The sequence below is a fragment of the Balaenoptera borealis genome (assembly GCF_965194805.1).
Source record: "Balaenoptera borealis genome assembly, chromosome: 16".
In the NCBI taxonomy this organism is placed as follows: Eukaryota; Metazoa; Chordata; class Mammalia; order Artiodactyla; family Balaenopteridae; genus Balaenoptera; species Balaenoptera borealis.
This window is the reverse complement of record NC_138872.1, coordinates 65,314,730-65,339,991: the sequence shown is the minus strand read 5'-3', so window position 1 is coordinate 65,339,991 and position 25,262 is coordinate 65,314,730. Positions and strand designations below refer to the sequence as shown.

At 40.1% G+C, this 25,262-nt stretch overlaps 1 protein-coding gene across 3 annotated transcripts; it reads left to right on the top strand.

Moving 5' to 3' along the window:
* Positions 1 to 461: 461 nt before the first annotated feature.
* On the top strand, positions 462 to 24,907 carry GDE1 (glycerophosphodiester phosphodiesterase 1). 3 transcript variants are annotated; one of them, XM_082362591.1, is made up of 6 exons: positions 463 to 2,217; positions 8,724 to 8,899; positions 10,724 to 10,829; positions 13,985 to 14,077; positions 22,804 to 23,015; positions 24,290 to 24,907. In XM_082362591.1, exons 1-6 carry the CDS (start codon positions 1,957 to 1,959, stop codon positions 24,435 to 24,437), a joined length of 996 nt encoding a protein of 331 aa, XP_082218717.1. In that variant the 5' UTR covers positions 463 to 1,956; the 3' UTR covers positions 24,438 to 24,907. The 3 variants fall into 3 exon arrangements, with proteins under 3 accessions (XP_082218718.1, XP_082218717.1, XP_082218719.1); XM_082362593.1 differs by having other exon boundaries at positions 2,088 to 2,217; positions 8,728 to 8,899; XM_082362592.1 differs by lacking the exon at positions 13,985 to 14,077 and having other exon boundaries at positions 462 to 2,217.
* Positions 24,908 to 25,262: the final 355 nt, after the last annotated feature.

Sequence of the window (25,262 nt, the reverse complement as noted above, 5' to 3'; positions counted from 1 at the left end):
TCTAGGCCCAGCGATGGAGGGCGTTTTACTTGCGGGAGGCGCGGTGCAAGCTGGGAGGCGTAGTCTTCACTGCCAGCTCATAAATCTTATTAAGAACGCTCCTCAGGTCTGAAGCCCTCTGAAATATTCCTTGAAACTGCTATTTTTCACTTACCTGTATAGAGGTAACTTCTTTCTGTATAATCGTTGTAATACATACAACGGTCACCAAAATTTTTTTCTCTGTAAATAAAAAATTACTGAACCCTAGATGCCAACTCTAAGCTTCAACACATCCATACCCGCTTGCAAATCAGTGGGAAAATAGCTCCAAGAAAGGTAGTTAACAGGTTCAAGATGGCAGGAAAAGCTCAGAATGTTTTGCCAAAGTTCTCTATCGAAATATGTTACCAGCTTTTTGTCAACTGAAAAAAAAAAAAAAAAAAGCACAACGTAAGAGTTGTGAGTTAAGTTTTATTTGGGGCAAAATGAGGGCTATAGCCCAGGAGACAGCATTTCAGATAGTTCTGAGAAACTGCTCTGAAGAGGTAGGGGGGAAGGCCAGTATTATATATGGTTTTAGTGAAGGAGGATCCGTGCAATCAAGCACACATTTTGGCAGAGGCTTGCTGCTAGTCACAAGAGCAGATGTCCCTGCTAACGATTTTAGTGCCTTCCTAGATATGAGGAGATGCAAGAATTGGGCTCATAAAATCTTCCGAGAATATCTAACTATCTCCCTGAACTCCTTTCAGGGTGTGTTGAAGGTCAGTGGCTGCAGTGGCTAGTAACTTAATCCTTGTAGAGGCAGATGGCAACTGCCAATTTTTTGTTGGCATTTCCAAAATATGATTTAGCAGCTAGCCACTTTCCATTTCCTAAATCGGCCTTACCTTCTGCCTCTCTTACCGACCCTCTTTCCCGTGCCTATTTTTTCATATGTAAAATAAGATTTTCAAAAGTGCCTATCACAAGGTCGGTTGCGAGGAACAACTGAGATAATTCTTGCAGTGCCTTGTACAGAAGCCCCATCATTAGCCCTGAGTAGGAGGAGAAGGTTAGAAGGAGTAGCAGTGGAAAATTCATGGCATAAAACTGGGGTGTCATGATGTCAGCCCTGAATCTGCCATTTCATTGACTCCGCTCAAGTCCTTTCACTTCTCCTGGCCTCAGTTTCTTCATCTATAAAATGAGGGCATTATTAAAATCCCTTCCAGCTTTGTAATCCGATTATGCCTCCTTTGCTATGTTCTTTCATTCCCTCAGAATCTGAAAAAATCCTTCTAAAGTCGACTGAATTCAGTTTCCTGAGGTAATACCCAACCGAGCCTGTTGTGAGAATAACAGACACAGCAGTTGCAGTCACGGAACCTGGAACATGGTTATGTGCTCTATAAATGTTAACTGTACTCTCTAACACTATTATTTTGCCCCACGAGAATGTAAGCCCCATGAGAGCAGGGATCCTGTCGGTCGTTGTCCTGAGCATCCGGAGTGCTGTTCGCATACCTTGAATTGAATTAATAAATAGTGTAAGCGTCCTGCCCCTTCAAAGTTCCCTGGGCAGTTTCCTTGACGGCAAAATGGAGTCATTAAGATCCTTTCCAGTCCTACGACCTTAAGACTGCTGTCATATCCCTCGCCTTGCTTCTAGAGTTTGAAAGCCCCAGTGGAAGTCCGGACCACAGAATAACGCAAAACTTTGGAACGTACTTTGGAACGCCAGCCGGGAGCTCGGACCAGCCTCCGTTGCCTTGGCAGCTGCTACGCCCCGAGCTCTGGAGATCCTCGGCCTTGATTGGCTGGACCTCGGGCTCCTTCTACGGAAGTAGCCGCGGCCGCCATTGTGCGGCGCTGGTCCACTTAAAGGGTGACAGCTGCGGTCCGCGCTTTGGGCTGTCGTCGTAGCTTCTTGGTCTCCTGTCCGCGGAGCCCGGCGGGACCGGGACTCCCGTCCGTGCCGGTGCGGGCGCCGGCATGTGGCTCTGGGAGGAACAGGGGGGCCTCATGGGCCCCTTCTCCTTCCTGATGCTGGTGCTGCTGCTGGTGACGCGCAGTCCCTTCAATGCCTGCCTCTTCACCGGCAGCCTCTACCTCCTGCTGCGCCTCTTCAGCTTTGAGCCGGTGCCCTCCCTCAGGACCATGCAGGTGCTCAGGCCCCGGGACCGCGTCTCCGCCATCGCCCACCGCGGCGGCAGCCACGACGCGCCCGAGAACACGCTGGCGGCCATTCGGCAGGTGAGTCCTCCACTCCTCCCGCCCCTGCGCGCCTCCTGGGAGCTTGGACTTATACCTGTCCTTCCGAAGGTTCCCCACCCTTTTCATGATAGCCTTACCACTTCCCCATTTGTCCACAAGGAATACATTCAAGTGACCCTCGATCCCTCTGAATCCCGGAAAATCTCCAAGTATTTATAGAACATTGCAAATACTTAACGTATTTGCTATGTGCCAGGTACTGAGGATGGTCATGAACAAGACAGAAAGGGTACCTGCTTTCACAGAGCTTGCATTGGAGTAGGGGAGACAGGTCTTAAACAAACATAAGGTACTTTAAGAAAGCGATGAGTGCAATGAAGAAATAGGGTTACCGAATAAGGAATGATGGGAGGGTCATTTTAGACAGAAATCCTATCTGAAGAAGTGACCTTTGAACTGAGACCGGGATTATGAGGAGCCCACCATGGATCTGGGGGAAAAGTGCTCCAGGAAAAGGGAACAGCAAGTGCAAAGGTCCTGAGGTGGGAATGATATTGGAATCCTCATGTAACAGAATAGACAGTATATGGCCTGACTTCAAGGGACAAAGCAAAGGCTGGTGTGTGAATGAAGTAGGAAATGTGGCCAGGTTAAGTAGAGTCTTGGTCAGTGGTTAGCTAACATATTCTAAATGGATCACCTTCACAGCGGCTGTCTTTACTTGTTCTCCAAATTATCCAAGTCATCTCCTTATCACCTTTCCCCATGGTCAGACAACACTAGCAGCGGGACTCCTGATAATTTCTGCCTCCCCTTTTCACAAGGCTCTCTTGGCAGTCTCCGGACTTCATCATAATAACAGCTTGCATAGTGAGAGAGCTTTGCAGTTGTCTAGGCACTTTTGCATATGTGGAAATATATCTGATCCTCTCATTTCCCTGAAACATTATTTTAACATTAAGTGGGTAGGAAAACTGGCTCAAACACACACAGCTCCTTTTCGAATTCAGCCTTCTGATTCCAAGTCCCAGTGCTCTTTGACATAGATTAGAATGTTTTCCGGGATGTAAAATTTGGACTGACTGTCCTTTCTTTGTCCAGCTAGGGACAGACAGTATTGTGTAATGAACAAGTTACTTAAGCGCTCTGTGTCCCAGTCAGAGTCATGGGTAGGATGTAGCAAGCAAGGCACCCTAGGGTGCCGCTCCTTACTCTAGTCCCAGCTCTGACCTTAAGTTTCCTCACCTGTAAAATGGGAATAATGTTAATATCCACCTAATCGGTTGTGATTCGATGAAATAGGCTACCTCACATTAAATGAGGAAGTATGTATGCGAAATACACATATACATATAGTGTGTCATATCCTGTTGTGTTGCAAGGGAATTATAGCTAAACTCCATTCATGTCTTGTATGTTTAGGTTGAACATGTCTTTAATATATGTAATTATGATAAATAACATTGCGCCAAGCTGATTCCTGGTTTTAAGAGGAAATGAGATGTAATTTAGCTTGTTCAAATACAAGGTCATTATCAGTGAACATTTTAGCCATGACAGAATTTAGCTGCAGAAAACAAGGTCACGTCCTCCCTCTTGACTTCAAAAGAAATATGTAGTTTACTTCCTTCAAAGTTTGGTTTTTGTCCTTTTCTTCTTCGCTTTGCTTGTTTGCAGCTCATAAGTGATATTCTTAAACATTCTATTATGTAAAAAGTCAGGGAAGACATTCTGACAGTGGTAGAATTTCTGGTAGATTATAGAATAGATAGAGAAGGAAAAACTTGAGAGAGGTGAAATGAATGCATTCCAAAAACAGAGTCACGATTATAAACAGTGACAGAAGCATGAAGTCAAACCCACAGTCCACTCCACAGAGGGGCCAGAGTGCAGCTTTAAAAGTATAATTCAGATTATATCCTGCCCATATTTAAAACCCTGCAGTGGTTTTTCTGTTGCAATTAGGTAAAATCAAAACACCTTTCCATTTTGGACCTTTCTCAAAGCCCCAACTCTCTCTGTTTAAACCACCTTGGGTGTTTGTTAATGATGCTTTTGGCTTCATGTAATAGAGAATATAACTTAAAGTATTTCAAACAGTAAGGGGACTATCTCATAGCAAGAGGTGTGTGTGGGAGAGGTGACTTCCAGGATGGTTTATTCAGCTGTTCAATTTGTGATTGTGGAGGACACCGTTTCTACTGATCTATCTGCTCTGCCACCTGCAGCATATTTACTAGCCCTCATTGTAGTTGCCAGGTGGCCATTGCAGCCCCAGGACTCACATTCTTACATATCAGCATCCAGCCTCAAGAAAAGGCTCTACTCCCTCTTCCATAAGTCTTTCCCAGAAGTCAGTCAGCCTCTCTCACTCTCTCTGACAGACACACATGGAGGGGTTGAGAATAGTCCACTTACAGCAGAGGAGAAAGCTGAACACTGGGGAAAGAACAGCTCTCTACCAGCAGGGAAGAAGAAAGGGAATAGATCTGGGTAGGCAATCAATACTTTGTGGCTCCTTCCTACCTTGTGGCCTTTGTATTATATTTGCCATTTCTTCTACTTAGAAAACTCTTCCCCTGGATCTTTGTATTGTTGACTCCCTTTTATCACTAAGGTCTCAGCTCAAATGTCATATTCTTAAAGAGGCCTTCCCTGATTGCCTTGTCTAGTGACCCCCACCTGCCTTAACTTTCACATTACCCTCTACTTTCTTTTTCAAACATTTATCACTATCATAATACATGTAACATGTGTATAGTCTGTTTCTCCCCACTAAAGTGTAAGATCCATGTTCCTTTCTTGCTCACCACTCTCTCCTCACTGCTTAGAACAGTGCCTGATACATAGTAGACACTCAATAAATATTTGTTGGAAGAATTGTGATGTACAAATAGGCAATAAGCCCATCAGAAAAGATACTCAACATTATCAGCCATCAGGAAAATGCAATTCAAAACCGCAGTGAAATACCACTTCATACCCACTAGGACAGCTATAATCAAAAAGACAGACAGAAGTATTGGCAAGATTATGCAGCAGTTGGAACCTTCATACACTGATGGTGGGAAACTAGTCTGGCAGTTCCTCAGAAGGTTAAATATAGGACTTCCCTGGTGGCGCAGTGGTTAAGAATCCACCTGCCAATGCAGGGGACACGGGTTCGAGCCCTGGTCCGGGAAGATCGCGGAGCAACTAAGCCCATGCGCCACAACTGCTGAGCCTGTGCTCTAGAGCCCGCGAGCCACAACTACTGAAGCCCACCCGTCTAGAGCCCGTGCTCCACAACAAGAGAAGCCACCGCAATGAGAAGCCCGTACGCCGCAACTAGAGAAAGCCCACGCGCAGCAATGAGGACCCAACACAGCCAAAAATTAATTAATTAATTAATTTTTTAGAAAAAGGTTAAATATAGAATTACCATCTGAAGCAGCAATTTCACTCCTAGGTATATACTCAAAAGAATTGAAAACATGCATCACGCAAAAACTTGAACAGGAATGTTCATAGCATTATTCATAATAGCCAAAAAGTGGAAACAACAGAAATGTCCATCAGCTGATGAAAGGATAAATAAAATGTGATATAGCCACACAATGGAATATTATTTAGCAAGAAAAATGAGTGAAGTCCCCATACATGTTATAACATGAATGAACCTTGAAAACAGTATGCTAAGTAAAAGAAGCTAGTCACAGAAGACTGCATATTATATAATTCTATTAAATAAAATGTCTCGAATAGGCAAAGCCATAGAGAAAGAAGTAGATTAGTAGTTGCCAGGGACTGGGAGGGTTGGAGAGAGAAGTGGGGACTGACTGCTAATGGGTATGGGGTTTCTTTTTGGGGTGATGAAGATGTTCAGAAAACGACTGTAGTGATGGTTGCACAACTGCAAATATGCTAAAAACCATTGAACTGTATACTTTAAATGGATGAATTTTATGGTATGTGAATAGTATGTCAAAAGCCATATAAGTATAATGACTTTATTAAAGCAGACACTTTTTAAGTCGACTTTGTCAAAGTATAATTTACATACAATAAAAGATACATTTTCAGTATACAGTTTGATGAGTTTTGATAAATATTTACACCTGGGTAGCCAGCACCTCAATCCATTTCCATCACCCTAGAATGTTCCTTTGTGTTCTCTTTGGAGTCAACCCCTACTCCTGCCTCTGCCCCAAGGCAATCATTGATCTGATTTCTATAACTATACTACACTATACTATTCTATTACTAAACTATTAGTATAGTTTCAAACTAACATCTTAAGTAAAGTTTTAATAAATTACAGTATTTATGTAGACTAGTTTATGTGAAGTGTGTATGTTTAGAAGAAAAATACTATTATAAGAAACTTCTTGAAATAAGAGTATGAAGTACATACTAATATATGAATCAGATTCAGGGGTTTATCTTTTTGCCTCTACATAAAAGTATTGGGAAAGAAAGTTGAATGCAGTCATTAGAAGATCTGGTCTAAGAAGCTCTAGTATGGTGATTCTTTTATAGAACTTTTGTTTTTGGCCTTAATAAACTACACAGAAAAGACAAATAAATGAACTCATTACCTTTAGTATTCTTGCTAAAATAGTGTCTCACCATTGTTATTTTTTGTTTTGTAGCCAAGTAAAAATGGCCCTAATGGATAAAAGTATAATTGAACCGAATTACTAGCATCAAGGAATAAGGTTAACATTTGTATTACAATGAGAGAGATGCACTGTGAATACTGGAAATGTGATCTTGTTTTATGTTATAAAATATATAACCCATGTTGATTTACCGGTGCATTATTAAACTTAGAAAAGATATACCTTTTAATCTTATAAAAAGATGTACCTTTTAATCAGTGTAAATGTAAGCATTACATCTTATGTGATGACTTTTTCACTGAGGCATAAGTGTTTTTCTAGTCATAATAGGTTACTTATATTGAGTGCCACCTCTGAGCCAGGCACCAAGCTTGGTGATTTACATACATTATTTCTAAATCCTCACAACTCTTAAGATCATTAAAGAAGTATCATCATAAAAATGATGAAACGGAGGCTAGAGTAATATTTGTAATTAGATGACATAGCCAGTTAGTGATGGAATTGGAGTTTTTAGAGGGGGAAATCTTGGTCATATATGTGAAAATCAAACTTTGAAGCCTAGAAGAAAATAGTTGTTTATAAGTGGAGGTAAGAAAGGATTTAAATAAGATAGACAAATCTCCACCTATAAAGGACATAATTAATAAATTTGACTACTTTACAGTTAAAAACATGTTAAAAAACACAATAACAATGGCTAATGTTTATTGAATGCTTACTATGCACTAGTACAGTGCTGTATGTTGTTTACGGGTACTTAAGTGTGTAGTAAATATATAAAGACCTGTAAGGGAATGATATAGAAATAATGCATATCCACTTGGCAGTTGCCTCTGGAGAAGAAGGGAGGAGGATTTTAGCTGTATCTGTAGTGTGATAGTAAAGTCATGTGTAAAGTCATGTGGTTAAGAGTGTAGACTCTACCACGTCCTAGTTTGTGTAACCCAGAGCAAGTTTCTTAATCTCTCTCAGTTTCCTCATCTGAAAATGAGCATGCTAATAGTACCTCCTGAAGGGTTGTGAGGATCAAATGAGTTAATACATTTAAAGCAGTTAGAATAGTGCCTGACAAATATAAAAGGCTCAATAAATAATATAGCTATTATTGTTTTAGGGCAGCAAGAGATTGAAGCAAATATGGCAAAATGTTAACATCTGTTAAGTCTTTTTTTTGCTGTATACTACTATGTATGTTTGCAATGTATGTTTGCATAATTTTTAAAAAAATTTAACTTTAAAGTCTTGATCATAATGAGTGTTTCATGTCTTCATTGTGACAAAGAAGCCAAGGAAGCAAATGTTGGATAGTGTGTCTCAGAGGAGCATGGCCCCTCAAACTTTATGTTCATGTTCTCTTTTTAGATAAATTCTTGCGTGCCTTATCGGGCTTACCAGCTTGTTGGCCAACAGCCAGTGCTGCTCACATAAACAAAATCTAGTGTCCTCTAGAAGCAGTCTTGGTGTTTCTGCTCTAGAGGATGGAATTAAACCAGCAGAAACCTGACTCGTCCTGTTTATGCCAAGGTAGTGCAATATCCAATAATCAACAAACACAGGGGAATCATCAGAGATACTGCACCAAAGAGAGTATAGGTAAACAGTGAAATGTGACTAAATACTTGTAATTGTAAGCCATTAATGGTCTGTATAGTTAAAGCAACCAGAGAAAACAAATTCCAGAAGTCTCCCCATCTGCCATTCTGAGAGTGAGAAAAGTGGGGAAATTGAAGTTTTTAAGGAATCCGTAAGTGTGGACACTGAAGTAAGGTTAACATCCATGGAAAAGAGAAATAGGTTGGGTTGCTCTTTGGTATAGGAAGAGAATAGAATCAGTAAGAGAAACTGTCTACTTAGCTAGCCCTGTTGGTCATCTTTAGTGTTTAGATTGCAAAATGACATCTGTGGCCACGTGACATTAATATCGTTGGTATTTTTGTTAAGGCAGCTAAGAATGGAGCAACAGGCGTGGAGTTGGACCTTGAGTTTACTTCTGATGGGATTCCTGTCTTAATGCACGATAGCACAGTAGATAGGACAACTGATGGCACCGGTCGATTGTGTGATTTGACATTTGAACAAATTAGGAAGCTTAATCCTGCAGCAAATCACAGATTAAGGTAAGTGGTGTATTGTCACCTAAACATATCTTTCAACTTGTGTTGGAGATCACAGAAAGACACTGGCACCTTCTAATTACATCTTCTGCTCCAGAAGAGTTGTTTTGTTGTGTTTTGTTTTCAGCTATATACAGGTTTCCCAAGTAATGGGCAGGTGCCAGGAACAACAGAAATATGGCATGAATGTTTTTCATCTTTTCCCACTGAGGCCAAATTTGGCTTCAGAATTATTCTCAAGACAGTACTCTAACGTGACAATTACTTTGTACTGTCATATAAATTTATATATGTATGTGTGGGGTGTGTGTGTGTGTATGTATATCAGAGCTAATCATATAAGATGTTCCAGAAGAAAAGGGTCCTATGATCAAATAAGATCAAACACTATACTTTAGATGTTCCCCTTGGGGATAAACAGTTCACATTAATCAATTCTTGCCTTTAACTTAATGTTTCTCAAATGTATATGACCACAGAACCCACGCCCTTCCCACCATTAACAACTATAAACACCTTGGAATTGGTATCTGGGTAATATACTTTGGAATGTGGTTATTTAAATCCCTCTCCTCTTGTCTTTGTAATACCGAAAAATGTGTTCTTACTGTAATTCATGTCGTATCAATTCTCTGGTCAATTTATTTGACCCAGTGATTAAACTGTAGTCCTCCCTAAAAGATGATTCAGACTTTATTTTCCTAGGAACTGAAAGAAATTAAAAGTCAGCCAAAGGAAGTCATACTTTAGAAAGAATATTGATAACACTTGAAAGGTCTGAGTCCAAGCTGCTGGAATTACTCTCTGCTGTTACAGATATTTCATTGCTCAGCTGTAGGCAAGGGGAAGGCTGGTTTTAATATTACAGTGACATTGTAGCTAATAAGATGTCAAATTCAAAGTCAACACTTAATGCAAAAAATGCTCAGGGTCAGCACCACCCTTAAAATACTTGAAGAAGGCATGGTATTGGAGCCAATATGCATCTTAATGTCTTTAACCCAAGCAGTCTTTGTTCCATAGTTGAAAGGTTGCATTTTCTTTGCTTAAATACCAAATAATTGGCTTGTGTTTAGAGACCATGTTGTTGGAAAAGAAGGAAAAATTTCTCTCAGTGGGGTAAAATGCTCATCCTGAGAGGGGAGCATGGCAACTAAGACTAGCCAGAGGAATAGCAAATTCATGTCTCTGATTCCCAGGGAATAGTCACTGAATAGAGTGGCTGGCAGAATTTGCTGTACTATTTATCTTTATCTTTTTTAAAACCAAGATCTTAGAGTTGAATTAATACCGTTGAATTAGCATAAGTTAAGTCATGTAGAGTGAAATTTTGTTATTTGAGAAAAGCTGATTTCTTATGGGTCAGGCACTTAACTTTCCTTTTCTTTTTCAGAAACTTATGTATTAGAAAATTATTTATTTTAACCAGTTGCACTTAAATGCACAACCATACAGTTAACAGATGTATATATAGCTAGGAATTTCTCCTGCATAAGGTTCTATTAGGGAAAGTACAATCTTAAGTCTCTGAGTTCTCCAAAGATGGCATATACTCTGCCCTTTAGTGAGTAGAGTTACTAATTATATTATAAATCCAGTGACTGCCTAAAAAATAAATGATTTTTGTTGTTGCTGTTTTGTGGCCAAGAATATCTTTAATTTGGTTTAAGAACATATTATCCTTGGACGTTGGTATGGTTGGAGAAAGGAAGTTGGGGAAAACACTCTTTTCCTTTGGTTGGGAGACATTTTTCAAATGTCTGTTTCACTAAACTTTTATCTTTTCCTTGTTCCTACAATGTACTATTCCTTTTCCCTCTCTTATAGGAATGATTTCCCTGATGAAAAGATTCCTACCCTGAGAGAAGCTGTTGCAGAGTGCCTAGACCATAACCTCACAATCTTCTTTGATGTCAAAGGCCATGCAAATATGGTACAGTTTATACCATAAACTTTACCACTTTGGAAAAGACAGCTTTATTTAAGTGCTAGTTTGTTCCAAAATTAACTATATATTTTATTTTTTATATTCTTAAATTATTTTTACAAATTATATTTGCTTAATGGAAGTTTACAGTGCAAAAATCCACATCTTCAAGGAAACAGTAAATTATGGAACCTTTTTAACCTTTTAACCTTTGATGGAACCATTTAACAATTCCCAGTATTCAACAATTAGCACAGAATAGAAGAGTCAGGTTTCTTTTATTTGCATAAAACATTTACAAAAGATATTAAATAAACAGTAAAGAGGCACTTCTTGAACAGACCATTTAAGTAACCTCATAAAAAGGGCTCCAGGAGTTGGATACAAGACCAGTTACATCTGGCTGATAAGAGTCTTAGACAACTCTGGACTGAATTTAAAGAAAACTCCTATATTTAAAGCTTCTGATAGCTAAGAGGATATTTGTCTTCTATAAGGATTTATTCCTTTTGTATGATTTCTATCCCTTATGTATAGTTTTGTTATTCTATGACTTGAGTAGTTATACTTTTATTTATTATAATTTCTTAAAATATGTATTACATTCTTAAATAAAATTTTGCTTAAATTTTAGAGCATTTACTCATAAAAACACATTATTGCAGTGGAAATCAATGGTAAAATATGGTTCAGATTACATTTGTTCTCATAACCAGCTTTTCAAGTACGAATACATTTTTCAAGTACAAATGTAGTTGTACAGCTTGGGTATTTTCCCCCAGCAATAATTATAATCAGTAATGGCCATCTACTGATGGAGAGTTCTGATGATACCAACTTTTTTTTTAATTAGCCCAGGATATTGTTGAAACCAGTTGTTAAAACCTGAAATATGAGCCTCTAACTTAAGTACAATAAACTCCCATTTTTGAAGAAAGAGGAGAATGGTGCTCTGGCTAATTTATTATTCTGGTAAACTGATAGTTCTGTATGTCTAGGTTTTCCAGTCAGTCTGCATCAGAATCACCAGGAATACAGATTCCTAGGCCATTCCACCCAGAGATTAAATCTTAAAAATGGCCAGGGTCATGGGGTCAAGTAACAAGATTTTTAATGAGCACCTCGGGTTTTATTGAGGATAACAGCCCATGTTTGGGAACCCTGATAGGCCCTACATTTTACGCATGGTGTACTGATCTTCATGATTATTTTCTTAGAATAAAGAGGGGTGAGGGAGGGGAAGAAATTTTTTTTCTTTTCCAGCTATTTGAGCTTTCTGGTTGGGTGTTCACAGATGGTTTGGGAAGCATTGGGCAGAACACAGTGATCTAATTCACCAAAATGGGAGCATAGGGACTTCCCTGGTGGCACAGTGGTTAGGAATCCGCCTGTCAATGCAGGGGACACGGGTTTGAGATCTAGTCTAAGAAGATCCCACATGCCACGGAACAACTAAGCCCATGCACCACAACTACTGAGCCTGCGCTCTAGAGCCCACGAGCCACAACTACTGAGCCTGCATGCCACAACTACTGAAGCCCGCACGCCTGGAGCCCATGCTCTGCAACAAAGAGAAGCCACAGCAATAAGAAGCCCGTGCACTGCAATGAAGAGTAGCTCCCACTTGCCGCAACTAGAGAAAGCCCGCGTGCAGCAACGAAAACCCAAAGCAGCCAAAAAATAAATTAATTAATTAATTAATTAACTTTAAAAATGGGAGTATAAAGGAACAAGTGTTGGCATTAAATTGGAGACGGTAGAATACAGGAGCCAAGATCACGGGCTTTGGAGATTGTGATTAAACTCTCACCTACTACAGTGTAACCTTAACCTTGATAAGCTTCTGTTTCCTTATGGGCAAAATGGGAACAATGTAAGAAATGACCACATAGGATTGTTGTGAGAATCAGATAAAGAATGTAGATGAAGGATCACACATGGTGCATGTTAGTTCACAGCAAGAAAACAACTTCGGCTCTATAGCTCACACTCTGTCATATTAGTGAAGGGAAGCATGACATGAATAATTTCTGTGTTCTTTTTTATTTTGGGGAATGCATTTAGTTGCTTATATTTGGTTATAGGTTATGTGTGACTTTCCAAAAATTAGGGGTACTTCAAGAATTATGATGTAGCAACATTACATTCCACCTAACGTCTGGTCATCTCTGTTGTTAGCTGCTACTGTGGCTCAGTGGCCAAATCTGTTAATTCACTAGAGGTTACAAAATATCAGTATTTTAATTCTACCATTTCTTCTTCATTTGGTAGCTGGTCTACTGCAAAAAGAAACCTCTGCTCTTCTTGGGAAGAGTTGGGAGACTCTTCCCAGTTTCTCCCTTGTCCCATGGCTTCTCCCTCCGTGTTGATGATGGATGACGTTTCCTCTCAGTCGCCTAGACAGAGAAAATCTACCCTTTCTAGTTTGCAGACTGGTTGACTCCCACTTCAGCTAGGAAAGGCAGAGGGAGATAGAGTTGTGGGTATAAAAGGACCTTTCCTAGTGGCTAAACTAGAGTATAAGGAAAAGATTTTAAAATTTTGCTTCCAACCTCCACTGGCCTGTAGTCTGCCATACTTTTCCAAAGTATGACAAAAGGAGGTGAGCCTCTCAACAAAGTAGTAAAGCAGCAGTACCCCAGCTTCTTCCTTATCTGCTGATGTGAGTTTAAAATGCATCCTAGTGGATAATGCAACCTACCAATACTCCTTTGAACACCCCCATATATTAGTAAACTTCTGATTTACTTAATAGAGTTGTACTTATATATAGTAGTTACTGGTTGGGACTACATTTTTTTTTTTAAGTGTTTTTTATAAATTTATTTATTTATTTATTTATTTATTTATTTTGGCTGTGTTGGGTCTTTGTTCCTCTGCGAGGGCTTTCTCTAGTTGCGGCGAGCGGGGGCCACTCTTCATCGCGGTGCGCGGGCCTCTCACTATCGCGGCCTCTCTTGTTGCGGAGCACAGGCTCCAGACGCTCAGGCTCAGTAGTTGTGGCTCATGGGCCTAGTTGCTCCGCGGCATGTGGGATCCTCCCAGACCAGGGCTCGATCCCGTGTCCCCTGCATTGGCAGGCAGATTCTCAACCACTGTGCCACCAGGGAAGCCTGGGACTACATTTTAATAGATTTTAAATACATGAATCTCTTTTACAGGCTACTGATGCTCTAAAGAAAGTATATATGGAGTTTCCTCACCTGTACAATAATAGTATTGTCTGCTCTTTCTTGCCAGAAGTTATCTATAAGGTAAAATTCTGGATTTTTGTTGTATATAATATTATGTTAGTTGGTGGTAATAATAGCAGTGAGCTAAATAAGCATAAGATAGATGCCTGTTAAATTGAACTGAATCAATTAAGAAACTTCTCTTTTTTTTTTTTGAATTTTATTATTATTTTTTATACAGCAGGTTCTTATTAGTTATCTATTTTATACATATTAGTGTATAGATGTCAATCCCAATCTCCCAATTCATCCCACCACCACCACCACGCCGCACCCCGCCCCCTTTCCCCCCTTGGTGTCCATACGTTTGTTCTCTATATCTGTGAAGAGACTCCTCTTTTAAATTAACAAAAATTCAGGAAGAGGAAAGTACTCGTACCCCATTTTAAAATACCATGATTCCTTTTTAGCTCCTTCTTTCATGTTGTTTATAGGCTCATTCACATTACTTTGGTAACATTCTCAGAACAGAATGAATTATATATTTCTATGTCTCACTAAGTAACAGCAGAATATACCTTTTTAAAAAATAAGTCTTATAGTGAATTTAAAATATGCATAATTTGAAATATGCAAATATATAGATACTACAGCAAGCCCTCCTTTAACCATAATCTAGCTTGTTTCATCCATAACCCCATTTATCCCCAGGGTTATTTTTTTTTTAATAGATCTTTATTGGAGTATAATTGCTTCACAATACTATGTTAGTTTCTGTTGCACAACAAAGCGAATCAGCCATATGCATACACATGTCCCCATATCCGCTCCCTCTTGAGCCTCCCTCCCATCCTCCCTATCCCACCCCTCTAGGTCATCTCAAAACACCAAGGCAGTCTCCCTGTGCTATGCTGCTGCTTCCCACCAGCCAACTATTTTACATTCGGTAGTGTATATACGTCAATGCTACTCTCACTTCACCCCAGCTTCGCCCTCCCACCCCATGTCCTCAAGTCCATTCTCTATATCTACCTCTTTATTCCTGTCCTGCAACTAGGTTCATCAGTATTTTTTTTTTTTTGAATTCCATGTATGTGCGTTGGCATACGGTATTTGTTCTTCTCTTTCTGATTTATTCACTCTGTATGACAGACTCTAGGTCCATCCACCTCACTACAAATAACTCAATTTCGTTTCTTTTTTATGGCTGAGTAATATTGCATTGTATATATGTGCCACATCTTCTTTATCCATTCATCTGTCGATGGACATTTAGGTTAGTTCCATGTCCTGGCTATTGTAAACAGTGCTGCAATGAACATTGTGGTACATGTCTCTTTTTTTTTTTATTTATTTTTGGCTGTGTCGGGTCTTTGTTTCTGTGCGAGGGCTTTCTCTGGTTGCGGCGAGCGGGGGCCACTCTTCATCGTGGTGAGCGGGCCTCTCACTATCGCGGCCTCTCTTGTTGCGGAGCACAGGCTCCAGACGTGCAGGCTCAGTAGTTGTGGCTCACGGGCCCAGTTGCTCCGCAGCATGTGGGATCTTCCCAGACCAGGGCTCGAACCCGTGTCCCCTGCATTGGCAGGCAGATTCTCAACCATTGCGCCACCAGAGAAGCCCCACATGTCTCTTTTTGAATTATGGTTTTCTCAGGGTATATGCCCAGTAGTGGGATTGCTGGGTCATATGGTAGTTCTATTTTTAGTTTTTTAAGAAACCTCCATACTGTTTTCCACGGTGGTTGTATCAATTTACATTCCCACCAACAGTGCAGGAGGGTTCCCTTTTCACCACACCCTTTCCAGCATTTATTGTTTCTAGATTTTTTGATAATGGCCATTCTGACCGGCATGAGGTGAAACCTCATGGTAGTTCTGATTTGCATTTCTCTAATAATTAGTGATGTTGAGCATCTTTTCATGTGCCTCTTGGCCATCTGTATGTCTTCCTTGGTGAAATGTCTATTTAGGTCTTCCGCCCATTTTTTAACTGGATTGTTTGTTTTTTTGATATTGAGCTCCGTGAACTGTTTGTATATTTTGGAGATTAATCCTTTGTTGTTTCATTTGCAAATATTTCCTCCCATTCTGAGGGTTGTCTTTTGTCTTGTTTATGGTTTCCTTTGCTGTGCAAAAGCTTTTAAGTTTAATTAAGTCCCATTTGTTTATTTTTGTTTTTATTTCTGTTACTCTAGGAGATGGGTCAAAAAAGATCTTGCTGGTTTATGTCAAAGAGTGTTTTTCCTTTGTTTTCCTCTAAGTTTTATAGTGTCTGGTCTTACATTTAAGTCTTTAATCCATTTGGAGTTTATTTTTGTGTATGGTATTAGGTAGTGTTCTAATTTCATTCTTTTACATGTAGCTGTCCAGTTTTCCCAGCACCACATATTGAAGAGGCTATCTTTTCTCCATTGTATATTCTTGCTTCCTTTGTCATAAATTAGGTGCCCATATGTGCGTGGGTTTATCTCTGGGCATTCTATCTTACACCATTGATCTATATTTCTGTTTTTGAGCCAGTACCATACTGTCTTGATTACTGTAGCTTTGTGGTATAGTTTGAAGTCGGGGAACCTGATTCCTCCAACTCCGTTTTTCTTTCTCAAGATTGCTTTGGCTATTCGGCTATTCCTTTGGCTATTTGTCTTTTGTGTTTCCATACGAATTGTAAAATTTTTTGTTCTAATTCGTGAAGAATGCCATTGGTAGTTTGATTGGGATTGCATTGAATCTGTAGATTGCTTTGGATAGTATAGTCATTTTCACAATATTGATTCTTCCAATCCAAGAACATGGTATATTTTTCCATCTAATTATGTCATCTTTGATTTCTTTCATTAGTGTTTTATAGTTTTCTGAGTACAAGTCTTTTGCCTCCTTAGGCAGGTTTATTCCTAGGTATTTTATTCTTTTTGTTGCAATGGTAAATGGAAGTGTTTACTTCATTTCTCTTTCTGATTTTTCATTGTTGGTGTATAGAAATGCCAGAGATTTCTGTGCATTAATTTTGTATCCTGCAACCTTACCAAATTCATTGATTAGTTCTAGTAGTTTTCTGGTGGCATCTTTAGGATTTTCTATGTACAGTATCATGTCATCGGCACACAGTGACAGTTTTACTTCTTCTTTTCCAATTTGTATTCCTTTTATTTCTTTTTCTTCTCTGATTGCTGTGGCTAGGACTTCCAAAACTATGTTGAATAAGCATGGCAAGAGTGGACATCCTTGTCTTGATTCTGATCCTAAAGGAAATGCTTTCAGTTTTTCACCATTGAGTATGATGCTTGCTGTGGGTTTGTCATATACGGCCTTTATTATGATGAGGTAGGTTCCCTCTGTGCCCATTTTCTGGAGAGTTTTTATCATAAATGGGTGTTGAATTTTGTCAAAAGCTTTTTCTGCATCTATTGAGATGATCATATGGTTTTTGTTCCTTAATTTGTTAATGTGGTGTGTCTCATTGATTGATTTGCGTATATTGAAGAATCCTTGCCTCCCTGGGATAAATCCCACTCCACCATGGTGTATGATCCTTTTAATGTGTTGTTGGATTCTGTTTGCTAGTACTTTGTTCATGATATTTGCATCTATGTTCATCAGTGATATTGGGCTATAATATTCTTTTTGTGTGATATCTTTTTCTGGTTTTGGTATCAGGGTGATGGTGGCTTCGTTGAATGAATTTGGGAGTGTTTCTCCCTCTGCAATTTTTTGGAAGTGTTTGAAAAGGATCGGTGTTAGCTCTTCTCTAAATGTTTGATAGAATTCGCTTGTGAAGCCATCTGGTCCTGGACTTTTGTTTGTTGGAAGATTTTTAATTATGGTTTCAATTTCATTACTTTTGATAGGTCTGTTTATATTTTCTAATTCTTCCTGGTTCAGTCTTGGAAGCTTATACCGTTCCAAGAATTTGTCCATTTCTTCGTGGTTGTCCATTTTGTTGGTGTATAGTTGTTTGTAGTAGTCTCTTATAATCCTTTGTATTTCTGCAGTGTCAGTTGTGATTTCTCCTTTTTCATTTCTAATTTTATTGATTTGCGTCCTCTCCCTTTTTTTCTTGATGAGTCTGGCTAAGGGTTTATCAATTTTGTTTATCTTCTCAAAGAACCAGCTCTTAGTTTTATTGATCTTTGCTATTGTTTTCTTCATTTCTATTTCATTTATTCCTGCTTTGATCTTTATGATTTCTTTCCTTCTACTGACTTTGGGTTTTCTTTGTTCTTCTTTCTCTAGTTGTTTTAAGTGTAGGGTTAGATTGTTTATTTGAGATTTTTCTTTTTTCTTGAGGTGAGATTGAATTGCTGTAAACTTCCCTCTTAGAACTGCTTTTGCTGTGTCCCATAGGTTTTGGGTCATCATGTTTTCATTGTCATTTGTTTCTATGTATCTTTTTATTTCTTCTTTGATTTCTTCAGTGATCTCTTGGTTATTTAGTAGTGCACTGTTTAGCCTCCATGTATTTGTATTTTTTACAGTTTTTTTCCTGTAATTGATTTCCAATCTCATAACGTTGTGGTCAGAAAAGATGCTTGATACGATTTCAATTTTCTTAAATTTTCCAAGGCTTGATTTGTGACCCAAGATGTGATCTATCCTGGAGAATGTTCCATGTGCACTTGAGAAGAAAGTGTATTCTGCCACTTTTGGGTGGAATGTTCTATAAATATCAATTAGATCTATCTGGTCTATTGTTTCATTTAAAGCTTGTGTTTCCTTATTTATTTTCTGTTTGGATGATCTGTCCATTGGTGTAAGTGGGGTGTTAAAGACCTCCACTATGATTGTGTTACTGTCCATTTCTCCTTTCATGGTTGTTAGCATTTGCCTTATATATTGAGGTGCTCCTATGTTGGGTGCATAAACATGTATAATGGTTATATCTTCTTCTTGGATTGATCCCTTGATCATTATGTGGTGTCGCTCCTTATCTCTTGTAACAGTCTTTATCTTAAAGTCTATTTTATCTGATACGAGTATTGCTACTCCAGCTTTCTTTTGATTTCCATCTGCCTGGAATATCTTTTTCCATCCCTTCACTTTCAGTCTGTATGTATCCCTAGGTCTGAAGTGGTCTCTTGTAGACAGGATATATATGGATCTTGTTTTTGTATCCATTCAGCCAGTCTGTGTCTTTTGGTTGGGGCATTTAATCCATTTTCATTCAAGGTTGTTATCAATATGTATGTTCCTATTACCATTTTCTTAATTGTTTTGGGTTTGTTTTTGTGGGTCTTCTTCTTCTGTTGTGTTTCCTACCTAGAGAAGTTTCTTTAGCATTTGTTGTAAAGCTGGTTTGGTGGTGCTGAATTCTCTTAGCTTTTGCTTGTCTGAAAAGCTTTTGACTTCTCCATCGAATCTGAATGAGATCCTTGCTGGGTAGAGTAACCTTGGTTGTAGGTTTTTCTCTTTCATCACTTTAAGTATATCCTGCTACTCCCTTCTGGCCTGCAGAGTTTCTGTTGAAAAATCAGCTGATAACCTTTTGGGGATTCCTTTGTATGTTATTTTTTGTTTTTCCCTTGCTGCTTTTAATATTTTTCCTTTGAATTTAATTTTTGTTAGTTTGATTAATATGTGTCCTGGTGTGTTTTTCCTCGTGTTTATCCTGTATGGGACTCTCTGTGCTTCCTGGACTTGGGTGACTATTTCCTCTCCCATATTAGGGAATTTTTTGACTATAATCTCTTCAAATATTTTCTCCGACCCTTTCTTTTTCTCTTCTTCTTCTGGGACCCCTATAACTCAAATTTGGTACATTTAGTGTTGTCCCAGAGGTCTCTGAGATTGTCTTCAATTCTTTTCATTCTTTTTTCTTTATTCTGCTCCTTGGCAGTTATTTCCACCTTTTTGTCTTCCAGCTCACTTATTCGTTCTTCTGCCTCAGTTATTCTGTTATTGATTCCTTCTAGTGTATTTTTCATTTCAGTTATTGTGTTGTTCATCTCTGTTTGTTTGTTCTTTAGTTCTTCTAGATCTTTGTTAAACATTTCTTGTATTTTCTCAATCCGTGCCTCCATTCTGAGTTTCTGGATCATCTTTACTATCATTACTCTGAATTCTTTTCCTAGTAGGTTACCTATTTTCTCTTCATTTATTTGGTCTCGTAGGTTTTTACCTTGCTCCTTCATCTGTGACATATTTTTTTGCCGTCTCATTTTTTTTTTTCTTTTTTTAATGAGTGGGATTGTGTTCCTGTCTTACTGGTTGTTTGGCCTGAGCCTTCCAACACTGGAGTTTGTAGGCTATTGGGTAGAGTTGGGTGTTGGTGCTGAGATGAGGAACTCTGTTAGACCTCACTCTGATGAATATTCCCTGGGGTCTGAGGTTCTCTGTTAGTCCAGTGGTTCGGACTCGGAGCTCCCACTGCAGGAGCTTCAACCCAACCCCGGGCTTGTGAACCAAGATCCTGTGAGCCACGTGGGGGGGGCAAAAAAAAAAAAAAAAGAGAGAACAATAACAAAGTAAAAAATAAAATTAGACTAGGAAACTAACAGATACATTAGAAAGAATATAAAAATAAAAATATAGATGAATCAACAACCGGAAGGTACATCAGTACCACAATGCTAAAAAAGAGGAGGAGGGAAAATAAAAAAAAAAAAAAGGCTGGGAGGAAGGCCTTGGCTGTGGAGAGTAGGACCTAAGCAAGGGTGAGGTTTGGGTGGTGGGTGGGGCCTATGCTCAGGACCCACAGGGCTGGAAAAGGCCCTGGGGGCTGTGGGGGGTGGGGCTTAGGCTCAAGGAACAGAAGGGACCCAGGCGTGCCCCCCACCCCTGGTCTCAGAGGGAAGGGGACCTCACCTGGGAGCCCAGCAGGCTTCCTGGGCTTGAGTGGGTGGGGCAGACGCCCTCCTCTCCTCTCCTGGTCCTCTGGTCTGGGAGGGTCCCTCCCTGCCTCTCCTGATCTCCCTGACCTCCCTCATATGCCCCCAAGGACCCATGCAGCCTGGAGGGGGCTTTGGAGGTCAGGGGATCAGCTTGGGAGCTCAGCAGGCTCCCCAGCCCGAGTGGGCCGGTCGATCACCCTCCGCTCCTCTCCCCTCCTCCTGGAAGGCCCCTCCTGCCTACCTCTCCTGATCTCCCTGGCCTCAGGGGCGCTGATCCTGTCTGGCCTCCACTTCTCCTCCCCTCTCAGTCCCCCTACATCCTACCGGTTCACTTTGGGGTTCCTTCCGTCTCCTTGGGCGTCAGAGTCCCCCACCAGCAGCTGGCAGGCGCCCTAGTTGTGGGGAGAAGCTAACTCCGCATCTTCCCACACTGCCATCTTGACTCCGCCTCCTCCCCAGGGTTATTTTGAAGCAGATTCCAGACATCATATCATTTTATCCATGAAAATTGCCTTAAGTATCTTTAAAAAGTGATTCCTTTTTTTTTTTTTAACGTAACCACAATACCATTATCCCATCTAAAACCATTAACAAGAAGTCCTTAAGATCATCAAATATCCAATGTATAAATCCCCCTTGTCATGTATTTATTGAAGAAACCAGGTTGTTTTGTAGAGTTTATTTACCGAAGTCTGGATTTTGCTAATTATGCCCTGGTACAATTTAACACATTCATCTCCTCTGTATATTTCCTATAAATTGGTAGTGAGAGCTGAAGGCTTGATCGATTAGGTTCAATTATTCTTGGTAAGATAATTTCTTAGGTAAGGGTCTTCTACCATCAGGGGGTGCATAATGTCAGGTTGTCTCGTCGAGTTGTCAGCAGCTGTTATTGATGCCAGTGGCCAGCTCTGGCAATTTACTAGGAGTTTTATTTTTATTTTTAATATTTATTTATTTATCTATTTATTTGGCTGTGCCAGATCTTTAGTTGCAGCATGTGGGATTGAGTTCCCTGACCAGGGATCGAACCCGGGCCCCCTGCATTGGGAATGCGGAGTCTTAGCCGCTGGACCACCAGGGAAGTCCCTACTAGAGGTTTTAAAGTGTCAATATTCTAAGTCTATCGTTTCTTCTTCGTGTATTAGCTAGATGGAATACTTCTATAAAGAGGATCTCTCATCTACTATTTAGCTACCCAGTAGGCAAATAAATGCTTAATCCTGTCCTTTATTTACCAGTTTCCAAAATAATGAGTTGGTTCTTCAACAGTGACCAACACAGCATGTATTTAAAAATTTGCAGTAAGGGTGGAGCCTGCTGGGATATAAACTGTCATTGAGATGAATAGTGTCCTGGGGCTTCTAGACATTTGGATCAGTGTTTCCCAAACTTCCTTGACCAGAGGCCTTTAAAATGTGTGATACCTTTTCCAGAGGACCATAGAGCACAGACTAAGAGAATTCCATCCATATCCCCCATTTGTCTGTTGCTCTGTCCTCGTCCCTGCCCCCACTTCTCTCCCTTCTCACCCCATTTCCCCGCCCCCCACAACTTTTTTTCAGCCGTTTTCTCTAACAAGGATCAAAAGCTAACCAGCCCATCTTGAAATGATCATGGTTCCATCCTCATTGTGTTCTAATTATCTCTGGCCATAATTTAAATCAATATCCAATTGAAAGTTATTCTTTGTGACATTATTAAAATTTGACCCTGAGGTTATAATGTTCTCATTTTAAAGATAGTATTGCAGTTCTTTTAGGATTGTGGAGGAAGTGTTCTCATTTATACTATATATTAAATGCTTTACATTCAACACATTATTTTCTCAAAGGGTTTATGATGGAGTATTTATTTAGTAGACATGGGGGGCAGCATACCTCCTTGTACAGACTGAGTACATTGGCTAAATCTAACGAACAAATGAGAGGTATTGGCCTTAAGATATGATAATTGCTTTATTTTCCAAAATTCCTTTCAGATGAGACAAGCAGATCAGAATGTAGTAACAGCTTTAATTCACAGACCTTGGAGCCTTAGCCATACAGGAGATGGGAAACCACGCTTTGATACTTTCTGGAAACAGTCCATGTTTGTGGCATTGGACATTTTGCTCGATTGGAGTATGCATAATATCTTGTGGTACTTGTGTGGAATTTCAGCTTTCCTCATACAAAAGGATTTTGTATCTCCGTAAGTTGGAAGATTTTTTTTATCTTCTGATACATTTCCTGAATGTTCTTCTTGAAAAGGGAGGATTAACAGTGGACACCTGTATTGGTTCCCACCCACGAAGCCCACCATGCCTTTATTAAGTTGAAATGCCACTAGCTTCTTAGGTGGGAAGAGTTTAGGCATATTTCACTGTTTCCAAAACAAGTTGATCAGATATTCTTGGGTTTTAGTGCATTTTAAAGAAAAAGTAAACGTGCCAAACTATGACGACAGAGACAGAGACAGAGAGATTGTATTTCCTTGTGATTGGCTCCCTTTAAAAACCAACATAGGATCCAGGGCAGAACCACAATGAAGATGTCTTGTGGGCACCTACCTCATCTATCCCAACTTTTCTCCTGCTCCCCTATATATTACAGGCTCTACTCCATTGCTTCCAAGAAACTTTCCATTCCCTAACCTGCTAGCAATCTCTGAATCTTTATTTTGGCAATTTTATAGCTGTGTATTTCAGGTGGTTACAGTTGTAAGTTTCATATTATTTCAGGCATGTGTGCATTCAGTTCAATAAATATTTGTTGTATGCCTGCAGTATTGCAAGGTACTGTATTAAGAAGCTGAGATGCTGTGGTAAAGAAAGAAAGCCACAGTCTGCCCTCATGGAGTTTATAGTCAAGTGGAAGAGATAGATGCTAATCAAATAAAGATCCAATAAACATAAAATTAGAGCTAAGATAAACGCTGTATAAGAGAGAACAGTGCACATATACTGTTTAATTTGTCCTAGTCAAGGGAGTCAGGGAAAACATCCCCAAGGAAGTAACAGCTGAGCTAAGATCTGAAGGGTGCATAGGAAATGAGGGGTTTGGGGGTGGAGGTCCAAGTCAGAGGGGAAGACACGTGCAAAAGTGCTGTGGCAGAAAGGGGCCTGGTTCTTTCAAGGAACTGCAAGAAAAATCAGTACGCACACAGAGTACAGCACAGAAGAGAAAGGGGGAATGTGGCGTAAGATGAGGCCAAAGAGACAGGTGGGCCTAGGCTAGGTACAGCCTCCGGTAGGGGTTCGGGGTGGGGGGGTCTTCAGCAAGTGGCTGAAGCGTTTAAAGCCACAGCGGCGTGGAGGAGGTGCTCATGCTGGGTTTGGAACACCCTCTGGCTGCAGTGCGGAGGCCAGTTAAGAGGCTCTTTCTGGGGGCTGTCAGTACTCAGTGAACACCATATTTAGTGGCCATTGTAGATTCCTGAGACAATTGGCATTATTCTAACAAGGTTGGTTTTTCCTCTTTCTCCAGGGACTACTTGAAGAAGTGGTCAGCTAAAGGCATTCAGGTTGTTGCTTGGACTGTTAATACTTTCGATGAAAAAAGTTACTATGAATCCCATCTTGGTTCCAGCTATATCACTGACAGCATGTTGGAAGACTGCACACCTCAGTTCTAGGCTTTTCCCCCAGGGAGGAAACACAGGTACAGAAACTGCCTGCTGGCCTCATGGAGGAATATCAATATACCCAAGCCCCTGGGGGATCAAGTGGCTCACACAAGCAGTAGTCGGTTACTGGGTATTTACCTGAACCAGAGCAAAACCCAGTGTTGCCACCTTGCTCCATGGAATGCCTGAGTTCAAAACCGATGCTCTTGAAAGTCTGGGTCTGCAAAAAGGCACAACACTCCTGCCCCGACCTAGCTGAGGCACACACTGAAACCCAGTGAAGATAAGCACAGATTGAATTGTGCAATTTGGGGGTGCAGATGCAAATGCATGGGAAATGCATGATCCCTCAGAGTTGACGTTTTAAAACTTGACACACTTACATAATTTTACTTATTTAAAATATTTGTATCCAGCTATGTTATCAATGTACTGTAGACATCAAACTTGTGACCATACTAATAAAATCATTAAAAGGAGCACTAAGGGAAAACCATGTACCAAGCATCATATCCTAAGACATAAAGAATTTAAGGGAGCTGCTGCTTCCAATCCAGTGGCCAGGGCCCCTGGTGAGACATTGGTGTGAAGCAAAGAAAATGGTAAGGAGGTCTTGATATCAGTCTGAGGGATTGTTTATGGTATCTAGAAATAAGAGCTACAAACCACTAGGGGGCAGAGTTGTACCCTTTCAAGCTGCTCTACAGCAGATGATCACAGAAAATTAGAGCTGGAAGAAACTTCCGGGAACATCTAGGCTTAGCTTCATTTTGCAAATGAGAAAACTAAAATCTGTGGAAGGGAAGGGTCTTCCCAGAAATGACAGCTGTGACA